At 40.4% G+C, this 27,945-nt stretch overlaps 2 protein-coding genes across 6 annotated transcripts in view; both read right to left on the bottom strand.

Moving 5' to 3' along the window:
* WDR33 (WD repeat domain 33) overlaps window positions 1-22,564 on the bottom strand; it is a 70,993-nt gene extending 48,429 nt beyond the window's left edge. For 2 of the 5 annotated variants that reach the window (XM_082056842.1, XM_082056841.1), the window contains exons 1-4: window positions 22,385-22,557; window positions 3,504-3,728; window positions 1,062-1,130; window positions 523-627 (exon numbers count right to left, since the gene is read on the bottom strand). In XM_082056842.1, the coding sequence (XP_081912968.1) occupies window positions 523-627; window positions 1,062-1,130; window positions 3,504-3,707 (378 nt within the window). In that variant the 5' untranslated portion in view covers window positions 3,708-3,728; window positions 22,385-22,557. Of the gene's footprint in view, window positions 1-522; window positions 628-1,061; window positions 1,131-3,503; window positions 3,729-22,384 lie in introns of all 5 variants that reach the window. The other 3 variants (XM_082056844.1, XM_082056840.1, XM_082056843.1) reach the window with 3 other exon arrangements.
* A 786-nt stretch (window positions 22,565-23,350) lies between these two features.
* Window positions 23,351-26,458, bottom strand: POLR2D (RNA polymerase II subunit D). Its single transcript, XM_082056103.1, has 4 exons — window positions 26,356-26,458; window positions 25,247-25,427; window positions 24,691-24,786; window positions 23,351-23,954 (listed from the first exon to the last, which is right to left on the bottom strand). Exons 1-4 carry the CDS (start codon window positions 26,426-26,428, stop codon window positions 23,876-23,878), a joined length of 429 nt encoding a protein of 142 aa, XP_081912229.1. The 5' UTR covers window positions 26,429-26,458; the 3' UTR covers window positions 23,351-23,875.
* Between the last annotated feature and the right edge of the window lie 1,487 nt (window positions 26,459-27,945).

The following is a 27,945-nucleotide window of genomic DNA, read 5'->3' as shown; positions in this document are numbered from 1 at the left end:
GACCTTCTAGAGGATATAAGATAGCACAAAAACGCAGACTTGTGCCAGAGGGCTTTTGACTTTTGTAAGACCAGGACAAAGCCCACTATAAAAGCAATGAAAAAAGTCTAGTCGTTAGAGAAGCAGCAGCTTATTGGCACCGAAACATTTCTAGCACACAACATGCATACTATAACTATACTGCTAACAAAATGGAAAAAATGATGCTACAAGAGTCAAATGGCAGAGACTAACTTGCCTTTTTTCTGTGACTCAAGATGTATTAGCCTCCACAAATTAAAAAGAATTAAAATGTAGGAAGCACACCTGAACTCAGAGAGTAATAATTACTTTGTACTCAGACCTTACCCTTTAAATTCCTAAATCCCACCACAGAAAGACCAGGCACAGCAGTAGTGCATACATTCCAGACTAGTTTTAGTTGGAAATGCTTTAACTTTTCTTGTTTCTTTCTTCAGTTAAGAGTATCACTCTAATTTAAACTAAGACAATACAACTTAGTAAATCAAACACTATACTCACCCTGACAACAAACACTGGGCATTTTACTTTATTAGTAGATGTCCGAACAAATTTTGTTGTTACAGCATTCATAGGGTTGTTCAGCATTCCTATAGGAGGGACCAACTACGAGAGAAGAAACAAAAGATTTACTAACGACATTCCTAACCAGAAACTGCAAGAAAAGCATACATTCTGAACACACATTTCTGTAATAGCAGGTTTTTCATTTGCAGGGATATTATCAGAAGTCAGTAGAAGTGTTCAAAAGTCTGCCTGATTTACCATCACAAGCATCCAGAACCAGGACATTCAAGAGCAGCTTTGGACTTCCAGGGCATTAAAAAAAAAACCACAAAACCAAAAGTATATCCAATTTCAGCTTCTCTTTGTGGACATGAATTCCAACAGAACAAGATAATATAGAGTGAAGATACCCCTCCTATGTTTAAGCCTCTTGTAGACAGAAAGATAACCTCAGCTGACAGGCAGAATCTAACGGATTTTGTGGACAAATTTTATCCACAGAACTCATCAGGCAATAGGAAGAATTTACTTACGTCATTATAATATCCTGCATCAGGCTGGATGGCTCGCATATCTCGCTGGTCTCTCTGCCATACTCTATTCTGGAAAGAAGAAAACAACTCCTAGTTCATACCAGCACTATACTTCATTGTTAAACAACAGAAATGAGGAACTCATTGACAGCCCATTTGGGAAATTCCAAAGCACTCCAAGGATTTTAGAATAAACTCAGTTGAAAGGCTTTGTCTCAGGAAATCTGTAGAATTTGTACAGCATAAGCGAAAGATTCAAGAATGTTTAAAGTCTTAATTTCATCAAACTAAAGCATTTATAATTGCAGCTTAACAATATGAAAGGAGCAGACCTATGTAATAAGCCACATTATTGTAACAGTTAGATTTTGTGAGCTGTCAAACACAACCTTTTCAAAAACACTTCACATGAATTAAGAATTATTTCAGCTTTGTGCTGTAGACTTTAGCAATTTGTAGCTGTGTACATATCAGAACCACAAGCTAAGATTCTGGGCAAAACTTTTCCAGCATACACTACTACAGTTTGCTAGAATTAAGACATGAGCAAATTACACATAATTTTTTTTTTTTTTTTTTTAATAGAACCACATCAAATTAACCCACTAGTACTGACGCTGGGACTGAAAAGGAATTCCAGTATATCCCAATCTTGTGGAAGTGTCCCAAACATACAGTACTGATTTTTTTGTTATAATAAACCCAATTTGGAGGGTGGTTATTTCTGCCACGGGAGAAAGGGTCCAGAACTACTAAAATTATAGTTTTAGAATAAGTTCACTTCTAATAGAAACTTTTTGGGGGCATTCCTAAAATATAGGAATATGTTTTAGATGTTTGGTGTTTTAACATATCTTAGAAGATAGCTTAATCTATTAAGAAAACCTTCCAATTGTTAACACCTATGGGCTAAAATCATGCACTGGCCACAACAGATTGAATTAACTTCATCATGTATCTGCAACGCTGCTGTTGAGATTCCAAAAATTCCTTTATTTACAGATTTAATTCTGTTGCTTCTGAGCTAATATCCAGTACTTGCACAGTACATCCGCATCATCAAATTGTATTTCTTAAGAAATTAATAGGACCCCATCAGGAAAGCTAAACAAGCATTTTTACAGAAACAGAACAACTTTCGTGAAGTTTTATATATCTATTAACTGTACAGAAAGGAATTTTTCCAGAGACTACAGTGTAAGTTGCAGTTCTATTTAGTAAAATGATGAGAAAATGTGTTGTGTTTTGTTTTTTTATGCTGCCCTGGTTTTGGAGAAGAAGGAATAATAGTTTCTTTCCCACTTCAAGAAATTTCTATTTGTCCTGGTTTTGTTAAAAACAAGACCAGTTCTCTTTTAGTGATTTTTCTTTCAGCCAAGTTCTTCTAGGTGCCTGTACTTTTCTGAGTTTTAGCCTGCATATTTTTCCTAGGATGCTGTACTCGGTGCTGATAAGTGACCAACAGAATGCTGAAGCAGCTCATGTTTAGATTTATTACTAGGGTAGCCAAGAAAGACTGATAAGTTTTCCCACGTTCCGTTGAGAGAGGGGTGTGTTTGAGCAGGGGTGGATGGAACAGGTGACTAGAACTGACCAACTGAAGTATTCCATCCCATAATCGTCATACTCCCTATATAAGAGGGTGATCACGAGGGTCACACTCTCTCTGACCATGGCCAGCATCCAGAGAGGACCCTGTCTGTCTGCCTGTGATCTACAGGCCTCAGGCCCTGCATCCTGCAACCAGGTTCCAATTTGCTGTGCAGTCCCACCCATGACTTCCGGGGGCCTGAGCTGCACCTGCTGGAGCCGCCAGCTCCGCACACCCAGCTCTGCTGCTGAGTGACGCCAACTCCACATCGAGCATCCGAGATTGGTTTTGCATATTTTGTATATATTCTCTATTTATTAGTAGCATTAGTAAAACCGCTTTAAAACTCTCCAACTTGAAGTCTAAGTCTCTCTTCCTTTCCCCTTATCTTTCTTATCATCTTTCCAATCTAAAGGAAGGGGGTGGTGGGAATTGAGGGGATAACAGGGAGCGTCTGCCACAGTTTATTGCTGCCTTGCCTTAAACCGTAATACTATTTCAAACCAAAAATAACAACAATTACATTATTCATAATAAGTTTTTATGTTTACTGAAAAGTCTGAACATCACGCAAGACACTCAGTTGCACTCCAAGTTGGAATTCCAAGGAGGACGTAAAAATTAGTGCTTACATAAACTACAAAATCAGCTGTGTATACCTGCAAATTTATCACCAAGGACCAAACCCCCTTGCATTCATACTACACCAAGTTTACAGATATTTATCACTTAGTTTGAAAATACAGCAGATGTCAAGAGTATTCCAGAATGCTCTATAGACGCTGAAAAGCACAATCCCAAGTTTCAGCAAGGAAAAAAGTTTTTCATACTAAATCAGAAAATTAACTAACCTCTAAATATTTAATTACAGAGGGATTGTAGTCGATGGTCTTTCGGTTCACAGCTTTTCTCATCCGCTTGCCATCAAACGTAAGCTGTTGCATTGCTTGCTGCTGGGCAAAATCGGGTCTTTTGTAGAACAATTGCCGAGGCGCCTGGTGCTGGAACCTCGGCATGTGGAAAAATCGGGGCGGGGAGCCAATTTCTGTGGCCATGGCGATCTTGTTTCTGAAAGACTGCAAGAAGTGAAACACTAGGTTAGTACACAATAATGACAAAAATCTCATATTACTATCTGCACTAACTTAGGTTTCCAAGGATGAATAACAACCTCATAAAGCACTGGCCCTTGGGAAGAAATATTTGCAGGTTCCTCTGAACAATTATTATTTTTCCCCTGTGCTACATAACACTGACATTAAAATGGTCAATTACTTTGTTCTTTGTACTGAAACAGATCACTATAAAATTTGCATTACCATCCCTAAACTGGAACTGGGTGGGAAGAGAGTTCTCAACAAACACAGTATAAGTAAATTAAAGAAACTGTGAGACTCGTCAACAGAAGATGATATTTCAGATTCAATATACACAGGCAACACCATATTAGTTACAAATTAAACTATTAACAAGAAAAAAGTTTAAAAGCGCTGCCTCAAAACCTTATTATAGGACCTGAAAATAAAATTGCATTCCCTTTACATAACTTATGGTAAATACACCGCAGACCACATTCTACCTGTAGGTATACTTTTGATTCCATTGGCACAACATAAATAATGACATATTTATCAAGGTTTGATAAACATAACCAAACATAACTTTCCCCCCAACAAGACTCACTGGAAACGTTAAGAAAATGTGAGGGGCACTGAAAAAATGTCCATATTTAGATTTTTTTTTTTATGGCAGAGGGAAATGAGACTAAAACATAACTTTTCAGTCTGCAAAATTCCTGAAATGATCAGATCAATCACAGCAACCTCTTCACAGCTGAAAACTGCATTATACACTGTCTGTAAAGTATACACTAACTTCAGACTAAGCAGTGACACTGAACCACTGAGAGCTCACTACATTTTTCAACTTGCACTCCTCCACTAACCTGAACTTGTAGCTTGCGAAAACTTTTAAACCAAAATAAACTAGCACAGTCATCAAGGGGCTGCAAAAAGGCTGAGAAGCCCTCCTTTGCATGAAGGCTGAAGTGGTTACACAAAGTGCATTTAATGAAAACAATTGAAATAAAACTTTTGTTGTTGTTGTTGAAATAATGTGTTTGTAAATTCATGAATGTACTTTCCTATTTAGTTACAGCTCTTGTATCCCCCATTTGAAAGAGCTGGAAAGTTATTTCAACTGCCAGTCTTAACATTTTCTCTCACTTTTTTGTTTCAATTTTTAAAACGGCAAAATAAAGCTACAACAGAAATGCCAGATGTAAAAGGGGGTTTTGATTCTTCTTAAGATGCTCTTTATGACTACAAGGAGCAGATTACCCATTAAAAAATCAGCCAGTCTGTTGGCACAGGGAGGGATTAACCTTCATGGGCTTTACAAAACTGCAAGTCGCACACTTGTTTCCTCTCAACCTGTGTGTCAGGCCAGCTATAAAAGAAGCTGTCTATGAGACCTGCCCATCAGCTACACAAACTACTAATGTACAGGGGAAAAAACAAACTAGAGCCACTATGACCACTCTCCATTAAAGACAAACAAGTCCAAACTCCAATAGCATGTTTCCTTAAATGAGGTAAGACATTTAAGGCCTTTGGCAGAAGTAGCATCTTTTATTAGACCAACTTGTGTAACTGGAAAAAGAGACCAGCTTTCAAACCATCAAACCATCTTGTGGCTGAAAGTTGCCCCAAACCAGGCAGTATAATAGGACACCATGTCTACCTCCAAATAACACAATGATAACACCACTAACACAACAGCTACAACATTCATCTCATCTGAAGCAAGGAAAAGGTATCAAAACTGTCTCAAAACTGTCTCTTGCAGGAAGTTTCTCAGGTACCCCTAACACTACCACACAAAACCAGAAAAAAATTCCAGTACTAATCTGTCACAAGTCTATATCAACCAGTAACTTAAAGCAGAGGGAAAAAGACATTTTTTCAAACCTGCTCAACTGTACTCTCTTATAGATCATGGAAAAATAAATTTCAAGATCAAGACCAAGAATACAAAGATATATGCTGGGGCTTCCAAAGTCACTTTGATCAGATATATTTGCAAGAAGACAGTACTTTAAAATGTCTTTTTAGAGAAATATTCCAAAGCACGTCAAGTCATCATTTATTCTCATCTTTCAAAAAATGCAATCTCTCAAGGAAAATTTTTCAATTACAGAGGCAAATAAATAGCTACGATATGGATCAATTTAGATTGGACATACCCAATACTACAGCAACATGTGTCTATCTTAGATTAATATAAACAACATTCACTTAACAAGCAATCAACATCAGCAAAAAATACTGTTTAAAAGGTGACCAAAGGCATAAACATGTTAATTACACCTCTTCACGCCTACAGACCCTTCCAAGTTCATGGTTACGACAACAAGTGACATCACAACTACAACATGACAAGAGAAATGACAGGGCTTTAGGAAAATGATGGGTTTATGTTCTGTTCATGTTCCCAGCTGCTTCTCCAACTTCTGAAGTCACTGCCTTTAACACAAAAAGCCATCTACTTGCAGTTACAAACTGTGGAAAATGATTTTTGCTTACCAGCTACTCATGATCATTTTCTTTTAATAATGCCCCAAATATTGTGATTTTATCCACATCATATATTTATGCCCAAGTCATGCTTGCATTCATCATATATATATATGGATCTATAAAACCAGTGTGTGCACATGCATATAGACACGTGCATATACACACAGAGTGAAGTTTCCAAACAAAGAAGCTTTAGAAATGAAGGAGGCTTTTTGTAGACATTCTGTTATCAGATGAATCACAGAATCACAGAATGTCAGGGATTGGAAGAGACCTGGAAAACTCATCCAGTCCAATCCCCCAGCTGGAGCAGGAACACCCAGATGAGGTTACACAGGAACCAGAGTAATTATTTCCAAAAACCTCTACTCCAGTCAGACATATATACACATTTAACATTTAAGTTACCAGTATTCTACTTTGTCTTTTGTTGGGACAAACCAACACCTCAACAGGTTCTCCTTTAGTTTTTTTGTATGAGCTAAAAAAAAAAGTATCTGAAGTCAGCGCCTCTATATAACTAAAGCTCCTGCTGTATTTGGGAGACTGAGTAGAAACATGCAAACAAATATTAGAGGATAATGTGTAATCCAAAGTAGTAGCATCCAATTTCCTATTTTAAGCAAAGTACTAAACTTCGGGATTTTTTTTGTTTGAGCTTCTTTATTTAGACTTCACCAAGAAGTGTTTAAATGAAAGCCTCAATTTTTTCCTTAATGCACAGAATTAGAAGCATCAGTGGGATTTTCTCCAACATCAAGCATACGTCACCTCTTATTGTTTCTGGATAGTAATGCTGCCAATTAATTGCTATTTTCTTCTAGTTCATTATACTTTTATCACAACTGGAACTGTGAATTTAATTTTTACATGCCATTTTTTTGTGCATCCTCATAGTTTGCAACAGAAACATGACTTTTCAAAGAACTGTCAGTTTCCCTCTTTCTGTCCCCACAAATACCCCTTCACAGCTGACTAGCTTTTACACATATGGGGCTTAAATGTATTTGGGTATATACAGAGAATATATAATGAAGTCAACTGAGCAAAGCTAAGGCCATTCAGAAACACTGGAAGTAACTCGGCTTACTCTCCAGTTGATGACAAAAGAAAGCCTGGAAAATGCAATCAAATTGAGGAATAAATGGAGGCACATCTGACATGAAACCGAAGGCAGGAATAAGATCAGATGGACAAAACAGCCCAAAGACAAGTTAGAAGAAATACAGAAAGAGTAACTATAGAAACAAAAACACCAACTGAGGAGCAGTGTCAGTCAAGAAAGAGAGTGAACACGAGAATGACAAGTAGACACAGGTTAAAAAAGGATAAATTAAAGATAATTTAGTTGAGAGAAACCTGGGCAGAAGAAACTGCACAAGAGAACTGAAGGAGCTTGTGAAAGGACCCAAGATGTCCATTGCTGTTTCTTAACCAACAATACTAACAGCAATAACCTAATGAAATGTAACAAGGGCAAGTGTAGAGTCCTGCATCTGGGCAGGAACAACCCCAGGTTCCAGTATAGGTTGGGAGATTACATATTAGAGAGCAGTGTAGGGGAAAGGGACCTGGGGGTCCTGGTGGACAACAGGATGACCATGAGCCAGCACTGTGCCCTTGTGGCCAGGAAGGCCAATGGCATCCTGGGGTGTATTAGAAGGGGGGTGGTTAGTAGGTCGAGAGAGGTCCTCCTTCCCCTCTACTCCGCCCTGGTGAGACCACACCTGGAATATTGTGTCCAGTTCTGGGCCCCTCAGTTCAAGAAGGACAGGGAACTGCTGGAGAGGGTCCAGCGTAGGGCAACAAAGATGATTAAGGGAATGGAGCACCTCCCTTATGAAGAAAGGCTGAGGGAGCTGGGTCTCTTTAGTTTGGAGAAGAGGAGACTAAGGGGGGACCTTATTAATGTTTATAAATATATAAAGGGTGAGTGCCACAAGGATGGAGCCAGGCTCTTCTCGGTGGCAAACAATGATAGGACAAGGGGTAATGGGATCAAGCTGGAACACAAGAGGTTCCACTTAAATTTGAGAAGAAACTTCTTCTCAGTAAGGGTGACAGAGCACTGGAACAGGCTGCCCAGGGAAGTTGTGGAGTCTCCTTCTCTGGAGACATTCAAAGCCACCTGGACATGTTCCTGTGCGACCTCACCTAGGTGTTCCTGCTCCAGCAGGGGGATTGGACTAGATGATCTTTTGAGGTCCCTTCCAATCCCAAACATACTGTGATACTGTGATACAACAAATACATGTGCCACATAGCAAGCGTTCATTCACTCGAACAGTGCCATAAGGATGGCAGCTTTACTAGAGCTATCAAGTGAGCAGAGTGATGTGGCTGTAGAACAGAGTCAGAAATGAAAAACAAAGCTGAGGATGACCCAGGGCAGCATGGTGCCATAAAATAGATGGATTTGTGGAGTTTGTTGGCTTTTTAAAACAAGGCAAGTCACATACAGTATTAGCCCATTATAGAAAATAGTTACCGCTTAGTTCATGCACTCAAATAAGGCTATACAGGTAACAGCAGCATTTCACTTATTAACATTGTTACTGTATCATCTTATTTGAGTATGGCTGTTTCTTTAATATAAAAATAAATCTCACAATAAGTTTTGAAATTTGACAGATTTGGACTTGCCTGCCTGAAATCATGCAATAAAAGCAATTCACACACAACTTCATTACATCAAAATAAAACAAATTAGGCTAGTGAAAGCAAAATAAAAAACACCAAAGCATCCTCCTACACTGGTTTAATCAGGTGAACTCTGGAGAAAAAGAGTCATCACTTAAATGCATCACTTATTGTGGATAGTTTAACACTAAGAGGGGGAAAAAAAAAATCTGATTTATATATTATCTTCACAGATTTTATATGGTTTACCCCAAAAGTAATAATAAAATAATGAAGTGCAATAACTGGTAACTAAAACATGCTTTCATATTCATTTTTCACCGAAGCGCAAGCAACTTGGGTGCAGAACAGTATGTAACAACCTGAGCACGTCAGAAGGAAAGTCTGTTTCCAAGTGGGAGCACAGGTGGTTGTTCTGGGCAGCACCACCAGCTGGTTCCTTTGCAAACCCTCAGCTGCCCAGTACAACACAACATGCTGCAGCTTCAAAGATATTCCCCTGAAATAGCCAAACCAGCCAAGGAAAACACGTGCTGAAGATTCCCTGAGTGTATCTGGAAACTACTTCTTTAAATGTGTATTAGAGAGTTAAATTACTTGTAGGTTTTAAAGCAAGGACTTTTCTAGTATAACAGAAACAGCAAAAATTAATAGTAATTATTTGCACTGCAGTAGGATACTGGAGTTCAACAAATTGTTCAGGATATTCAGTGAAAAAACACACTAATAAAGAAGAACCACCCCAGCTTTCTGAGGCAAAAGTATAAAATAGGAACATTACAATGCAAAATTAGTGTAACAAGTCTATTGTTCAATACATCAGTAGCAAATGCCATCTTGGACTGGACAAGCACATTTACCTCTACAAGGCAACAAGTAACATTTCTGTAAATTCGAAAGTCCTATTGTAAATGGTCCTCTCTGAAAAAATGCACCCCTACATTTTTTAAATCTGTAAGCACATCTGAATAAACACACCTGTTCTGAAAAAATAAATCCGATCAAATACAATTTCATTTTATTCCCTTCCCACTTTTACACAGTATCAACACTGAGTTTAAAAAAACCTTCTCCCTCCTTTCCTGGTTTGGAAGAATGTGCATCTCTGCTCTGGAGAGCAGCAGTGGATGCGCCCAGCGCTTCCCCTGCAACATTCACAATACTTGCAGGAAAGCTCTTTCTTGGTCTCATCATCCAATCTTCTTCCTGACCTGGGAACTGTACCTCTGCCCAGTGCAGAAGAATTATGCAGAAGGACATATTCCAGACAGAAAATGTTCTGGTTTTGCCATCTTCAGCTTTTGTTTTTCACGTTTTAGAAAATAAAAGGAATAAACAAGCATGTACACACATCATTTTTTTACTACAAAGGAAGAGAGCCAGCCACGCTGTTTTAAGGGATGAAAAGAGTGAGAGACTGTTAGACTGCCTGGCATTTCTTGAAACTATAAAATCACCAGGTAGGGAGTTACATAGAAAAAAACCCATTCTTCACTTTTGCAAACCATGCAATCTCAAGTAAATGGTATTCCTAACGTGTTAAACTGCCTAATTAGGTATTTAAAAATAATTCTGCTTTCAAACAGGAAATGAACCTGAACAAAAGATTAGTTTTGAATCTGTGTTAATGTATCTCCCTTGCTTCATTCACTGAAGCGAATATGCTTATAATCTACAAATATTAGAAACTCACTTTACTAAAACCACTGTAAAACAGCACTAGCAGCAGCAAGGTTCCATCGCATTTTTCTGAAAATACATTTGAAATCTACTGAAACTAATTCACATGTCTGCCAATGAATTAAACTCTCACAGCAGAGGTGACTTTGCTGCTGCTCTATGCAGTTGTCATAATTTTTCTGAAGACTGATCATAAGCTTACTTCACAGTACACTAGATAATTTTTCGGTGTTTTCAGAATGGAATTAAGAAAAAAAAAATCATGCCAATTTGCCTATGTAGTGAAGAATATCTTAATTTGACTGATTCCTGGAATTGCTTTGTATATCAATTTCCCACTGTATTGGGAAAAACAACAACAACCACCATTTAATCAGATTGACAAAACAAGATCACCTGAAGGCTGAAAATTGTACACCTGTATGAGGCACTCAATCTCAATTTTACAAGTACTTTTTTTTTTAACTATCCATTTTTAGATCATAGATTTTGGATAGAGCTGCTTCATCAGAAGTGCTACATCTAAACAATTTTAGTCAAGAAAGAATGCTATGGATCTTTATTGATTTACAGTTCTATAACTAGATGATAATTTTTCTCACTATTCATGAAGGATAGTGGTCATCCTAAGCAGGAATATAAAATGAGTTGAAAAATATGTTCTCATGTTCGAAGCCACTCTGTGGCCTGTCTTGATTTTGAACCAAGTTAATAGATCATCACTTTTTGTAAAAACATCATACACCCCAATGGTAAAGAAAGTCTGCATCAGTCAACGAGATGCAACAACAAAGTGCAAAGTTGCCCAACTTAACCCCGTGGTCATGAAATAATATACTTTTGTCAAAAGTAGATTTAAAAAGCTTTTTAACAGGAGAGAAGAAGGAAAAAAAAAAAGCGCATAAGATTCTTGTCCTGAAGAGTATTTAAAAAAAATCTTATTTCCACCTTTGAATTACATAAGACACAATAAGAGCAAGTAGCATGTAGTTTGCTGCATTTTTAGATGCAGATTAAAAAAAAAATGCTAAGGACATACAGGCATGAGTATAGCAAGTCTAAACCTAAGAAAAATAAGACCATTCTTGCAATCTGAGAATAGACTCTCTAATTAACCACAGGTGCCGGAGGCCCAGAACACACCAAATCACAAAAGTCAAGACACAAATACTGACCTATATATTTACAAGTCTGCTAGCAAGCAACATTACTGCTCTCTGCAGCAAGCACATTTCCCTAGGGCTCTCCTGCAGTACTGCCAACATACATTAGCATCCGCTCTCCGTCGTACTCTATTTGTGATAAAAACTTTCCTAGAAATAGGGTTTTAAATTCTGACCATGCAAAGTGGGGGAAAGAGGATTCGGCAGCTTTCCTCATTTCAGTCATTGTATTCCAACAGCAAATGAAAATAAATATCCTACGTCTTCATCAAAAACACAGAAACAGATCCTCAAATTAACCATTAGTTAAGTAAAATAAACTACTCTGCCCAAAACCACAATATTTGGAGATATTTCAATGATTTCTGTTTCATACCCAGCCATCAATCTACTACACTGGCATGATCAAGGACCTAAAAAACACAGAAGTACTTTTTTTCCCCTTTAACTTCAGTTGTGTACTTTCATTATGCGCAGTTTCCCCATTAAGCTTAAACCTTCATATTTTTAACACAACCGTAACACACACACACACATGATATGGAGTCTGAAATGATAAAACATGTAACATTTCTAACATACCTATATAAAAAACAACTATCTTTCACTGTACAGCGAACAAGGCCTGGCAAAATGGGATTACTTTGACACAGTTTTTGGTTCAAAGGGTTCATTCTCTGCAGGAAGAGAAGCAGTGCTGATATTTAATTGACATTAGCCCTACACCTCTGAAGTTCCCCATACAAACACACTACGCCCAAGAACCTCAGAAGCAGCAGAGAAAGCACCCAGACAAATGAAGACACCTAAAAGCCCAAGGGAGAATGGGCTGTCAGGGAATAAACTTCAGTCAGTCTGAAAGTCTCCGGTTACAGAGCCTGAGGGACTGTCCTCAACAGTCGACTCTGCTCAACAGCACAGCAGTCATATGTACATTTAACACTTTCTTCAAATTTTGGATTTCAGGTGCTAAATAAATACCTAATAACCAAATAATTCTCAAACATTCCTCATTTATGTCCAAACTAAACAACTGACTCATTCCAAAGCAGACAGATTTACAGAAGACAGGAGCTTACATATGTCATAAAAAAGTCAAAATACTTTAGTTCACAGGACTGAAGAGACAAGTCCTGCTTTACCACTTTGGCCAGAGCAAACTGCTTTCACAAGTAAAACAGCCTAGAACGATTCCCTTTCTGCACCTCACAAAAGCAACTTGCACAGCACATTTCTGGAAGTTTACTTCAAAACGAACACAGAAACAACCAACGGCACTAAGAGGATGTTTGGCAGACTGCAACCAAACCTCAGTTATTATAGAAGATACCCAGGATTTGGTCTGCTGCCATGATTTCCATAGTTTTGCTTTAAGTTAAAATTTACTTGCAATATTTTAATAATAAAGCAATATTCTTCCTCCCTCTGAATTACCAGTATATTCATCTTGACTCTTGCTTAGCATTTGGCAAGACCTGCATTTAGTTTATAACTAACCCAGACTGTTTTTGCTACTGTGAGTCACTATGATAACAACAATTCATCTTAACTGACCAAAATACATCCAGCTTGGTTTTCATGCAGAAGTGATGAATGATGATGCTTTACTTTGGAGCTACCATTTTGTCAGGAAACAAAAGATATAACATAGGATGACAAATACTAAAATACAACAAAGGAAAAGCAGTTTAAAAGCAAAAAAGGCCTCTCATGCTTGTCAATCCTAAATATCAAGATATTCTACAGCTGGCTATTATATCAGGACCTGCTGAACTAACACTAATCTTAGTGGGGAAAAAAAAATTAACTCACAGCTGAATCTGCTGGGGATACTCCTAGTTTCACCCAATATGCAGTTCATCTTATTTATAAGGAGAATATATTGCTTGTTCGCATTCAATTTGGTCCTCTTCAGTGAGACTGCTATTCAGTCACTCACTTTGCAGCTTGTCCAAATCCATGAGGCTACGGCCACACATGGAGAAATCTGCACGTCTCCTTGCCAGTCTTCAGAAAGGTTCTGCTGACCCATTTCTCAAGTGCATCTACATCCCTCTCAACTCAAGTGCTACTCTTTAGGTACATAAATCCCAAACCATCTTTCCTTCTCAGCTCACTCATGATTGAACTGGAACTTGACTGTACTCTAGAGACAAATTATTATTTAGGTACCATATGGAAGAAATGTGTCCATTTTGCTTTCATTTGTCTATACATGGCTTGAGACAACTTCTTAGAAGACTCAAAGCCTCATTTGTATAAAACACACAAACACCAGTGAAAGGGTGATTAAAAAAAAAAAACTGGCAAGAAATCCTACAAAAATGTCTTCAGAGAACACTATGAATCAGTGGAATGGAAAAGGACTAGAAGGACTACTGCAGTTTGCAGAATGAAATGTAAGTAGGGAAACACAGCAACCAGTAGCTTCATTTCAGAAACAATCTACTGAGATTCTGATGATAAAGACAAAGTCCACACAATTGAACAGTTTGATTTGCTTCACACTATCAAGGAGAAACATACATTTTAATATATTAAACAAAGCTGAGTACCCAAGTCCCTAAGAGTTTCAAATTCAATACTGACAAGAAGATATTCAAGTCTTTTTAGTAAGACTTGGGAATTACTAAGAGTTCTAACTTGTTCTCAAGATCACCTTTCATAACCTTTATCTATTGAATGCTTAACAAGCATACCCAGAACTCTTGCAACTTGTATATGAAGTAAACATTCAAAGCATCAAAAGAGAAGAATTAAGCAAATCTCTACTTTGTGACCCAAAGAATGCTCTTTTTTTTTTTTTTTTCCCCGTAAACTTTACTTGGGCCGGTCTTCCAACAAAGCAATGCTGTTTGCCATACCAGTTTCTGGGCCAAATAAAGATAGAATAGTTTCTAAAACTAAGAAGCTGAAGTCCAGACAGAGGAGCAGAAAGAAGGGAAATACTGCTGTCAAGTGCGATCATGTGAAAACGTGCCTTTATATGGTAAGAGTAAGAAGGTAAAAAGCCCCCACAAATAAAACCAACTTTTTTCAGTATTTATTAACTGCATTTCAAAGATTCTTTTTCTATTTTCTCTCTCCAAAAAGAGATGTAACACTTCAGTAGAATACTTCAAGACAAAATAATTTCTATTTAATTGCATATTTTAATGGTAAAAGCCATTCACCACCCATGTCTACACCCTGGCTAACTCACATCTAGAAGCAGAGGCTTTGTGTGACACAGCCTCTGTCTTCCAGACACATTGAGGTTATTTACATACTTCATGTATTCAATACAAGGAAAGCAGATACTAAACATTTCTACAGCCACACCACAGAATAAATGCCCTACAACATACTACCCCACAGTATTTTCCTAATACTATCCAAGGAGATTTTTTTTTTCCTCAAGGATTTTTGATTCTCTTTTGATAAAAAGATGTAGTAGATGAACAGAGATTTATCCAAGACAGATTTGTTTGTTATCCCCCCAGACCAAAACTCAAATTTTTGAGCAGTTAAATTAGCAGCTATGTTTATAGCAAAAGATGTAAATTAACAGCTACAGTTGCTACACCCAGAATTAACTATTATAATAGAGACACCCTTAAGCAAGAGTAGTGGAATTGAAGAGAACAATTGAAACTTTATCAAATCACAGAATGCTGCTAAACAAGCCTCATGGACACTGCTAGAGAAATTCAAACTATGCTTCTACATTAATAATGCTTCCCATTTTTGACTTAATGGTGAACCAGAGAAGTTTAAAAAACAAAACCACAAACTCCATCAACCAAACACCCCCGAAATTATGGAAAAGAGCACTTTTAAATTACTTCGATCAAGTACAGTTCTGACTGTAGATTACGGATGTGGATAAAGACAGAATTCGAAAGTGTAGCTTAACATCTGCTCCAGTTAAGATCTAAAGGTCTAGTGCATATGTAAACTACCCTTTTGCCACGGCTTGGTGTGGAAGATCACTGCATTACCCTTGTTTGCTACTGAGGCAGCTAGAAACTCTTGAATCCAACAGGGAACAAATTTAAAATAGGAAAAAATAAACTGTGGTAACTACTGTAATTTTGAACTCTCAAGTGTTTGAAAGTCTACGTAATATCACTCAAGTGGTTCTAAAAGTTTTGTCAGAAACATGCCTATTTTAAAAGAGTCAACATAGAGATTATTCTATACAGAAACACTTTCAGTACTAGGACAATTCCTAAATCGATGGCTGATACAAACAGAACTTGCTGAAAATAAATTAGAAGTACACTTGCTTTTAACTGGAATCACAGAAACAGCTCTTCCAGGAAGATAAGTTTTCTGGTATTTCCTCATGAATTATGAGCCATGCAAACACCTGTATATGGTTATGAAGAGATATATATACACTGCTCAATGATCACACTTAAGCTTCTTTACTAAATAGCCTTCACATTTACTACTTAGTGCTGTTCAATAAAAGCATGTGTCCATCTGCTCTATCAATACATTTTTCAGTAAAGGAAATTCAAGTTCACATACTTCAACCCCACGTGGAGCCTTCCAAAGAGCAACAGTCCAATATAAGATTTTCCCCAATTACAGAAGAGTGAGCTCCACATGGGAATGACAATTCATTAGAAGCACATGTCACCAGAGAGCTTCAGTTTTGAAAACTAAGTTCTCCAAAGGTCTAAAATCCCTTGGTATTTCTTTTTCCTACTTCATATCATCTGTCTTGAGAATATCGGCAAGCTCTCCCGGTAAAAGCAGCACTTCAGTCAACAGTTCTAGGTCTGTATCTTACTGTACAAGAAAGCTTGGCAGCTGGGGTTTATTATATTAGTCAGGAGTATACAAAATATGTTATTAGAAATAGAGTTTATTTCTTAGGCTTAAATTTGCTGAGGAGACAAAAGTATTTGCATCCTCCAGAGATTGCAAAATGTGGTTTGATGACTGACTCAGTTATGGATTTAACTCCAAACTGCATAATTTAGGAACAGCATAATATTGTATGTTCATTCTACTATGTTTAACACTTAATCTGCAGTCTTCCTGCTTGCAAATTTGGGCAACCTATAATTTTTTTTTGTGATATAATAATGAAATTTCACTCATGTCTGCAAAGTATAATGCTTTGCTTATAAACATGCCGCAATAGGATGAAAGGCATTTTCAAAGTTAACTGGTGATTTTTACTGGGCTTGGGGGCAGAGAACAGTGGTGGGAAGCATGACTGCACATCATGATCACACAGTTTAACTGCAGCAATAGCTACTGAGGGCAATTCAGCATTGTAGGCAGCATCTAGAGGCCTGCTGAGAGCAAGTTCCAGCATGTCCCAAACACAACCTAGAACTGCTGGCATGAAAAAAGCAGCCCTGCCTTGACCCCAGTGGCATGTTCCTTGTCCTACCTAATGTCTCCTTTAAGCTAACATGAACATGTGGTGACCACCCTGGCCACCCACCTAAGAACCTGCTCTCTGTTAAGGTACCCTTTTTGCTAACATTGGTCCAAACCCCGAGCAGCCGCTCAACCAACTTACTACAGAGTTCCAGGAATGCCTCTATGGACAGAGGAGAAAACCCAAATGATCAGAAGAACGGGAAGTTACCACTTTGGGCTGCAATGCCAGTTTAGGTGACTAAATGTACACTGGCCAGGGCAGGGCCGCACCACTGCTCAGCCCTCAGGCTGCAAGTCCAGCACTCGCAGCAGCTGGAGCTGTGGCACCATTTATCCAACGCAAAGTGCAGCTCCTCCAGACTCACACTTGCAGATGAATACTCATACAGCCATGGCAAAATACAAATCACCGAGTTGCCAAAACTTCATAATCAACACAAAAACTACACTAAACTCATAAAACAGTGCAGACTCCTTGTTATCCTGCCGGCCTCCCTTTAAAAAAAGGACAAATGAATGTACTCTTTTGTATCATGTTTCTTTTGGATTTGGGTAAATTATTTAAAAGAACACTCAAATGTTTAAACTGAAGAAACAAGGATTATTTCAAGTATCTGTGTGCACATCTAGTAGGGTTTCAAATACTAATACACAGAATTAATCAGAGTTATCTATATTTTTAGTTCCAAAACTGCTTTTGGCCTGTCCTGCCACACTCAGGGGTACTCACTTCTGGGTAGAGTTACAGGTGAGTGACTAAGAGCAATCTAAATTCCAGGCTTCATGACCAACTGTCTTAAAACTTGGTCCTAAACAGACACGATCTTAAACATTCAGGGATGTATTTTACAAAAAGTTGATATACCTGCCATATAAACTAAGAACGGAGCATAGCGCCTCTCGACACGTGGTTACAGCCACTCAGCAGAGCATGAGTCAATGCTATGGCGGAGACGGATGTTCCCATCAGCTCCTCTTCCCTACCTCACCAGTTCCAGAACCAGCGTTTCTATGACACAGGCCAAAACAGAAAACTGAGACAGACTGAAAACAAACATCGCACTTCTGCTCAGAGAAGGGGGCCCCCTGTACAGCTCTCTGCACCACTGCATGAACTCTGGTACTAAGAGAAGACAGCAGAATATTCTGATTCCAATTATTTAAAAGAACTAAAAATTCGGGTGACATCAAATCTACAACTCCACTCATTACATTTTCAAAAGTTCGAAAGTCAATAGGATTTCTTTTTTTTAACCAGCACATTTCATTGTGGTGAAGGCTAATTAAATAACAGCAATGACCTCATGACAAGTCTGTTGTTGTTCTTCGTATCAAAATTCACTCGCTAATTAAAAGTACACATATAATGTGTTCAGATTTAACAGTGTATGGGGAAAAAAATACTATTTAAAAGAAAAATGAAATTAAAAGTAAACTTCTCACTCATTTTTGATAGAAAAAAATAATATACCAGGTTACTTGTTGCAGTATATAAGAGGCCAGAGGGGAAAAGATGGTTTCATTTGTGTCTGAAGAATTTAAGAAGTTGCTTATACTTCTGATATTCTATATATGTGTAAGAACACTTCCATGTAGTTGTTTGAAATAACACTTGTGTACAACACAGAAGTTTTATCACGGTTAGTCAGCAGTTAAGTTTAATAGTGTAGAGCAAGTCTATCGTTCTACACCTGAGAGAAATTACAAGAAAAAACAATGGCTCATGAAACTGCTTAGAACCCCCAACTCCTGATAAGACTACATTACAACTTACTCAGTACAATTCACTATTATTACACTTAGCACATTTTTCAGTCCTTAAAGTATATTTACATGGATTTGCAGCATAAAAGATTATCCCATATTACGGAAGTTGGCACTTACTCTTCCTGTTCAACAAGGTACCTCTAAGGAACAGGGCTTGGGTTTTTCTTTTTAACATCAAGTGAAAAACAGGTATGTATCTTCCTAGATAAACTGGGATCTCCTTATTGTGGCCATTCTTGCTACACAGAATCATACTTCTTCCATTTTATAACTTGGAGCAGAGATAAAACAGGAACCCCACCAGTTAGCTTAGCTTCAAAGTGTAAAATAATTTGGTCTCTAGCATCCCCCCACATTCAGAGAACATGGCTTAAGGAAAAGTATCAAGTCAGTAATAGATTTAAACTCGAAGTTCTGACTTGCGCTTAAGCTATTCAAAAAGTACTACAGTTTTCATGTTTCTGAGTTAGTTTTTTTGTTTGCTTTTGGTTTTTATTCTTCTTTATATCAAGTCCTCTTCAGACAAAGGAAAGAAGCTTGAAATAAAACCTTGTAAAATAAGGAAAAAATGAAGGGCTGGACTACTCAGCCACTTTGCTAATTACAACCTCCACAAAAAACACAGGCTTCTACTATGCTGCCACACAGTCAGGCCTCACCTTTTCCTACCATAGACTTCAATCTACACTACCACAAACTGAAGAGCGGTTTTAACCAGTACTTCGCATCACCATGCAGGCACTGTCTTTATACTAAACATATTATCAAAAGTAATACTGCACAACATAAATGAACATTCTTTCCTGGAAAATAGATACTTGCTATCATATTTCAAGTTCCAGGATGGAATGATTGGTACAGCCAGCCTGGATGTGGAGAGCCGGTTGAACCAGAAATTACATTCTATTAAATGCTGACTAGTTTTTTTCAAATACGAGTGAGCAAGAACAGATTGCTGGTAAATTTAGCACCACTTTAAAGCTATGGGATCATGGATGATCTACATTGAACTAAAATGAATAACAACAAAAAACAAACAACAAAGAACTACTTAGCTATCAAAAAAATCAACTTCTCTGCTCTTACTTACAGAGATGCTCTATGTTAAGAGAAGAAAACTAAGGGTATTTTAACTTTTACTGTTTTGAAAGATCTCTAACATATACCCTCCCCACCATTAAGCTCTAACAACATTGTTTCACTAAGGTTTATTTATTAATGAAATTTATTAATTAACTATACCAACCTAACCTGCATATCTGTAGTTTTACTTTGTATAAAACTTTCAATAACAAAATGATACAATATCAGGAATGAAAATACTGCAAACAAATAACAAGTTTTGTAAAAATTCAAACACACTATAGATAAAGTTCTCAATTCGCTTTTACAACTTTCTTGCACAAAGATACGCACAATTTTCTCAACTATGACCCAGAGTAACATCTGGGCAAGGTTAAAATTATTTTAATTTCCAGCCTTAGTGAAGCAACTATAGAAATTCCCTAGATATCAGCCCTGTGCCTACCAGATGCAAAAAGTTAAATACTTTGCATGGAACCATCTCTGTAAAAAGTTAAACTGTATTCTTTACCTACTCTTACTCAACCAAAAGTCTTTTCCATGGTATTTTTTTTCAGGTGAGTCAGAAGACTAAGACATCTGCTAAGGATGGGAACAAAACAGCAGTTTTCTCATCTGCTCCTCAGATCGAGGCCTCTCTTTGCTGCAGCAAAAGGCATGTCTAGTACCTTTACCTCAAGCACACTTCAGGATCGTTACATTACTACTTCCTGCGCTAACCTCTGCTGCAAACAGGAACACAAAACCAACAGTAAATGTTCAGTTCCAACGGTCCAAACAGTCTGGTGTTTACTGCTGCACAGGTTCAAAGGAGGGTAATGGGGAAAGACTTTAACTGTTTCTGGTAACTGACATTAAAAGGTTAACTTAAACTGACATTTAAGTTAAAAGGTTTTAGCAGTTCTAGGTGTAGGGTATTAAATTAAACATACACTGTGAGCTGCAGAGAATGTTAGGTCCTAGTTAAAAGAGATTTGTTTTTTCCCCCCCTCTTTCACTATTTATTTCTCAAAGTTGATGCTCTTAGTATTATCTGGTAGTTCCATCCACTTCTGGAACAGTCAAATGCAGGGAGGTCATGTAAAGCTTACCTTCTAAACTGCAGAGCAGGTGGGCAAAGAATTTCAAAAAAGCTAACAGCAAAGCAATTAAAGACAAGCCAGATGCTTCTTATTATGCTGAGAGCCTTTTACCTACATTTTCAGATCTTTCCATTCGAAATACTACAGCACATTTGAACAAGATGTCAAGAAGCAGAATTTGAAATATGTTTTATGATTATATATTCTTATATTAAAGGTGATGGTGGAATACCGCTGCAAATGGTTGAGAAGTGAAAACCAATTTAACTGATAAAAAATTCAGGAGGAGGGAACTCCGAAGTATTTTGACACTATATTGTTTGCATACTATAAATTCTGACAAATATGCACACAGTATGGCCTTTCTTAAAGGAAGAATAGTTTGAGTTAGGAAAAGTATAAACAGATGAACATCTGTTGCAGAGGATGAGGGACTAATGTAAACATAGTGAAACAGATTCCCATATACTACTCACAAGTTACAATTAAGGATATGAGATCCAAAACTAGTAGAGTACAGAACTACTTACCAATAACAACTTTTATAAAACAAACAGATGTGCTTGAATGAGTACCAGTACTTCAAAATACTGTATTTGAAACCATGCAGCTATCTACTCACAACAAAGAAACTAACAGTTATCAAGAAAGGAATAACACTCTTCTTTTCTTCAAGTAAACACAAAGTTTAATGAATTCTCTCCGACGGAAAAATGCTGAAGTATATTTTTCGAATGTAGCAGATAATCTAGGTTTGCTACCTGTATCATGATTGTAGACTGGCAAGTCTCAATCAGTGGAATGTGCCACCATATCCTCATTAAATCCACCCACCCTTCCAGAATAAGCAAGTGCCTGCTCCCACATGGCTGTATCTACCCGTAATAGCCAGGGCTTCCCAAGCTGTATTTTCAAGCAGTCACAACCCAAACCCCACTCGAATTCAAGGCAGAGTAAAGAACATTTTTAGAAACAATAATAATGTAGGAAAACTAAAAGCAGAATTGAGAGACTCAGGCGAGGCCACACGCTCCGCGGCCGGCAGCGAGAGGCCCGGCCCGTCCGCTCGCAGCCCCAGCCCCGGCCGCCACCTCAGCCCTCAGCGCTCCCCGCTCCGCGGGCCCTGCGCCCGGCTCACCCCGCGGGCCAGACCGGGCCCCGTGCTCCCGAGCCGCCCCGCTGGCCCTCACTGCCGCACCCGTCTCACTGGGCTGCCGGGCCGAGCCGGGCTCCGTCTCTCCCCGGCCCCACCGCTTGTGGGCCGCGGCCTAAAAATGGCGGAGACGGCCGCACTTCCCAGGCTTCTCACCCCCGCGCCCGCCCCGCCAGCGGCCGCGAACCCGGCCACGCTCACCGCCCGGCCGGTCCCTCGCAGCCCGACTCCGCGCCCGGTCTCCTCGCCGCTCGCCTCGTCCCGCCGGCCCCGGCAGCCGCCGCCGCCTCACGAGCCCCCGCCGCGGCCGCCCGCCATCTTCCTGCCCCGCCAGCGACCGGGCGGCGCACGCGCCCTACGTCACCGCGCTCGGCGGCGCGAGGGGGGCGGAGCCAAGCGCCCGCGGGGAGCGGCGCGGGGAGCGGCTGCGGCCAGTGCGCAGGCGCCGCCGGAAGCTTCGCGCGCTCCTGACCCTTCCCCTCGCGCTGGAGGCGCGAAGCGGCGCGCGCGTGCGCGCTGAGGGGCCGCGAGCAGCGGCCGAAAAGCTCGGAACGGGCGCTGAGCTTCATGAAACACAGATTAGACACGCACCTTTCGGCTTTGTGCTCCAGGCATAACTCTTACGATTCAGTTACAGCTACTGTGGTTAATGAGAAAAGCACGTCTGTTTTATTGTCTCGCAGATGTAACGCCGCTAGAGCACGGAAATAAATGTTATCGGGGTAACGCGCCCAACCCGCTGCCAAAAACCAGCTCAGCCTTCTGGCACAGCAGCAGCTTTCAGTTTCCAGTAAGCGGTGAAATAATATTGTGTTTCTCTCCCTTTTGCAACATCAGTGAAATCCCTTGCTGATCATCACAAGCAGCGCCTTGATGTAACACCCCCCGCCCTGTGTCCCAGCTGCTCCTGCCTGCAACATTTTCCTCCTTCTAGGTGGGCTGGTAAATTTATTAGAGAACTGGGGAGCAGAGAGAGACGCTGCCCAAATGTTCTCTGGCTGTGGGCACAGTTAATAACACCTGTCTGACCTGCGCTGAATGGTGTTATCTACCCACTCAAGAGTCCCCAGATCTCCAACACAGGGTAATAATCACACGTTCTGTTTATCCAAAAGGTCCTCATTAATAAAACCATGATAGGCACCCAATGTTTTTAAAACACACAGCCTTAATTAGAAATATATTTTAATTTATACTAAACAACAATAGAAAATTATTGAAGCTGTAAAAATCCACTGTCCCAATCAAACAAAAACAAACAAAAAAACACCACAGAAATTGATGCCGCCCATCACTAAACCTTCCAAGAGTCAAGAATGAGTTTCTCCATCTCTTTTAGAAGTTTGCAAAAAAAAAAAATCACATATACATTTCCCCCCAAAACCAGAAACATGTTGAAAATTCCCACATGGGGGCGAGGGATTTGGAAGAAACAAATGCTTGAGCCACTGGGAAAAGGCTTTTTGGGTTCTTTGTCTCTCACAAAGGAGGTGGCCTTGCCAACACAGACGTGGAACAAACTGAAAGGGCTGCGCTGAGCCCCAGTGTGGACGCACTGGGGGTGACAGCGCACTGGGGAGCCCTCTGTCGCAACTGCCCCCGCTCAGCCGGGAGCTGGGTTGGTCCACAGGGCTGAGACACAGCCAGAGTTCCCCGGTTTTGCTGCTCACGTGAAGGGATGGAGGGTGAACCTTAGTACTGGAAGCTGCGTTTGGTCTGAATGTCGTCGAGGATCTGCTGTAACTCCTCGTCTTCAAACCGGCCCTCCAGGCTGCAACATAAGAACAATGGGGGTCCATTAAAGATTTTAGAAGTAATCTCCCCCCTGGCTTCATTTCAAACAGCCAGAAATTGTCACCCGCCTGTACAGAACCACCAGGAACTGTCTGCAGCGTCACTGCACAAACACCGCTCCAACCCCTGTGCAGGGCCTTCTCCTTCAATGACAGAACTCCATCCTTCCCACAGCATTCTGCTCAACAATCTCAAAATGTTTTATCAAAAAGGCAAGACAGGTGCAGCCCAGGTAGCCTCATGCTCATAAGCCAGTCCAGTTTTGCTACGAAATCTCAGCATACAAAGAAGAAACTGAAATTCAGATGAGTATTTTGCTCTCTCCTCTACCTAAAGCCATGAGGCAACAAATACAGATGTGAAGAAGTTACTGCTCCCCTGTACATTAGCCATAAAACTATTTGTAGGAGCAATGTCATCTGCTCCAACAGAAAAAAAAAACCACAAAACACAAACCCCAAAACCCAAACAAACACAGCTGGGTGGGCTAAGAACCTAAATTTAAGCTGTTTATACTTAGTCCAGTAAATGTTGTTGACGTGTGCAAAAATCACCTTGTTGTCAGATCCATGGGTATGTGAAGGAAGACAGAGACCAAAAGTTCTTCCATCGACAGAGCTGGGCTGAAGAGCCCACAGCCCACATCTGCCCACAGCTGGCTTTACATCATCGGAAAGTATACAGCAATCTTTCTACAACATATAAACGCTCACCTCGGAACTAAAGCCTTAGCTTCTTCAGCTGTCTCGGGACATAAGTTGGCCAAACACGCCAGTTCAAATTTATGGAGCTTTTTCTGGAGCAGCAAACTGTGAGGAAAAACAACTTGGTGAAATTACAAAGCAAGCTAGAAATATAAAAGGGCATAAACCAAACCGAATAGGTGTCTCTTTTTCACTCTGCTTTTGGCACTGAAATCAATGTTTTTTCAGGAGGAGAGACTCATAAAACTGCGTTGAGGAGAAAAAGTTTATTCTGTTAAGTCATCTTCCCCAGCACTACTCTACAAAGCCTAGAAAATCCTCCCATTTACTGCCATCAACTGTCATTTAAGTACTGAAAACAAAGCAGTTCAGAAGGCTTGACTTGGACAAAGTACAAGCCTCCCTCCACAAACAATTATGATCAAATTTCTTGCCTCTTCAGAAAGACAAGACCCAGAACTATAGCCCAAGCAGGAAACTCCACTAAACGGCGCTTCTGTAAAGCCACATCAATTTACACACCGAACTCTCCAGTGAAGTCTCATACCCCGACGTTCCCGCTCACCTACGGACGCTGGCGATGGTTTCGCGGTTTTTGAAGCGGCTGAAGCGCGCCGTGTAGTTCAAGGTTTTCATGAAGACTTCTGAGAGCTCCTGCTCATCCTCTGCACTCTCGTTCTGCTGCTTACGGTGCTCCAGAAGCATGTGTACTTCTGAGTTCAGAAGAGTTTCCGCAGTTTCAAATTCTACATTTGAATGAAAGAATATCAGCGTAAAAAAATGTAAAGCACAGATGAAAAAGTCGACGTACAGAAGTTCACTATGTAAATTTAGCTTTGGACAATAAGGAAATGAAAAACACGTTTCACTGTAACTGTACAGACCCTTTCACCAATGATTGGGCAGCATTTCATACTGAAAATGCAGATAAAAATTACACAATTTTGAGTGACAATCCAATGTGTTTGTCTTTTTGACCACACATTTTACTTATGCAGACCTAGCCTTCTGGTTTGTCACATTTTTGTAATGTGCTTTCTTCACCCATTTTTGCCAGAACTTATGTAATGTATGACTTGTTTCAGAAAGAAAATATATAGAACTGTAATATTCGAAAAAATTCAAAAGTGATGTCTACACTCTTTGGAAGCTTCTGAGGAGTTCTTAAAGTACATACTTCTGAATATTTTAAAGAAGGCTTCATTAGCTCGAAAGATTAATTGACCCACTTTATTATTATTAGCACAAAAAAAGTTTTAACCACTCTTAACAGATCTTCCCCCCTTTTTAGCCAGCTCTCCCTGTTTGTGTTTGTATATGAGCAGTCAGCTACAGGGCCGTGCTCAGAAGGGACCTTTATTTGCATGGAAACACGCATCAATGAAAAAATAATTATTATATTAAATAACAAGAATCTTTTTGCCATAACCCGAGAGGAAAAACATTAATTTTTACTCCTATACGCGTAGATCTCCACATAAGAACAGCCATATTTTAGCCATCGTGGGTTGTTCAAACACATATACGATTTGTTATCCCTGACGTTTAACCCCTGGGCTCTGTGTACCGGTGACTGGCGGGGCGGCTCCGCTCCCACAGGCCGCCGCCAGCCTCCACCCGGCGCCCACGGACCCCTCGCCGGCCCGGCTCGGTTCGGTTCGGTTCGGTTCGCACCTTTGGGGAAGACGAGCTGCGACGCGTCCTCCTCCACGTCCGCCGCCCGCGGGTCGCTGCCACCCGCCGCCATCGCCGCCGGAAGCGCCGCCGGCCGGAAGCACCGCCCTCCGCTCCCCCGGCCCCCGCCGCCCGCCAGGGGGCGCCGCCGCCGGCAGGAGGTGTGTGGGGAGGGCGGGACGGAGCGCGGTTGGTGTGGCAGGCGGTGCGAAGAGGTGCTGGAGCTTAACTTGTGTGCTGATAGGCCGGCGAAGTGCGAAGGTCCGAGATGTTGTGGGCACAAAGTGTTACAGAGTCACAGAGAGCAAGGTGTGGAGGCACCGCTGAGGGAAACCAGCGTGTCCTCTCCTCGAGCAAACCCAGGGGAGGCTCCTGGTCAGTCACTGAGGGAGTGAGGGCTCAGAATTGCACGGGTTCCCCTCATCAGAGCCCAGCAGCAGCACCTGGGGGGCACCCAGGCCACGGATGCAGCTTCACGGCTCTGGTTTCACAGCAGAGGTGGAGCGAGGAGCTCCAGCCTGTTCATTTTACCAGAACGTCCTTCAGCCAGAGAGGACTGTAACTGCACCAGAACCACCATTAATGCAGCTCGGGTCGTGAGGAGGGAGCGTTGCTGTCACCAATAACACACTTTGAAAGGGGGGATAGTTCTTCAGACTACTCAGAAGTAATCAACAGAATCACAGGATGTCAGGGGTTGGAAGGGCCCTGGAAAGCTCATCCAGTGCAATCCCCCCATGGAGCAGGAACACCCAGGTGAGGTTACACAGGAAGGTGTCCAGGCGGGTTGGAATGTCTGCAGAGAAGGAGACTCCACAACCCCCCTGGGCAGCCTGGGCCAGGCTCTGCCACCCTCACCGGGAAGAAGTTTCTTCTCAAATTTAAGTGGAACCTCTTGTGTTCCAGTTTGAACCCATTACCCCTTGTCCTACTATTGGTTGTCACTAAGAAGAGCCTGGCTCCATCCTCATGACACTTATCCTTTATATATTGATAAACATTAATGTGGTCACCCCTCAGTCTCCTCCAAGCTCAAGAGCCCCAGCTCCCTCAGCCTTTCAACAGACCCCTGGAAGGCACAGGCAGGCTGAAAATGATGATAGCTCTCCTGACACTATGTCATGGGAACACCACCAGGAAAATAACTTCTGGAGTAGTGTTTTCCCTGGAGAGCTCACATGTGAGTGCCCAACCGGCCTAAGACTCTTAAAGTAATCATCTTATCAGACCTTACTGTGTCATCCTGCGCCCTTAAGGAAAGGCAAAAATAGACTGTTGGAGGATTTGTGATGGAACCACCCCTGTTCTCATGAACTTGCATCTGTGCCGAGGTGAATTGTTCCCTGCATGCTGGAAAAAGGAACAAATTAAGAATAAACTATGAGAATATGAGGGGGGTGAAATCATAGATCCAGGCTACATTTAACAGATAACATTTGTTATCTAACAAATGTTATATACCACATAATTTATTAAATATTTTAAAATGTTATATAACATTTAGCAGATAACATTTGTTATCCAGATAAATGAGCACAGCAGAGAAGCTGGAAACTAATTTGCTAAGTGATACATGCGGAAAGATATTCA

This window comes from Streptopelia decaocto (genome assembly GCF_964273445.1).
Source record: "Streptopelia decaocto genome assembly, chromosome: 6".
Lineage (NCBI taxonomy): Eukaryota > Metazoa > Chordata > Aves > Columbiformes > Columbidae > Streptopelia > Streptopelia decaocto.
The sequence above is the reverse complement of the archived record's forward strand: the minus strand, read 5'-3'. Positions and strand labels throughout refer to the sequence as shown.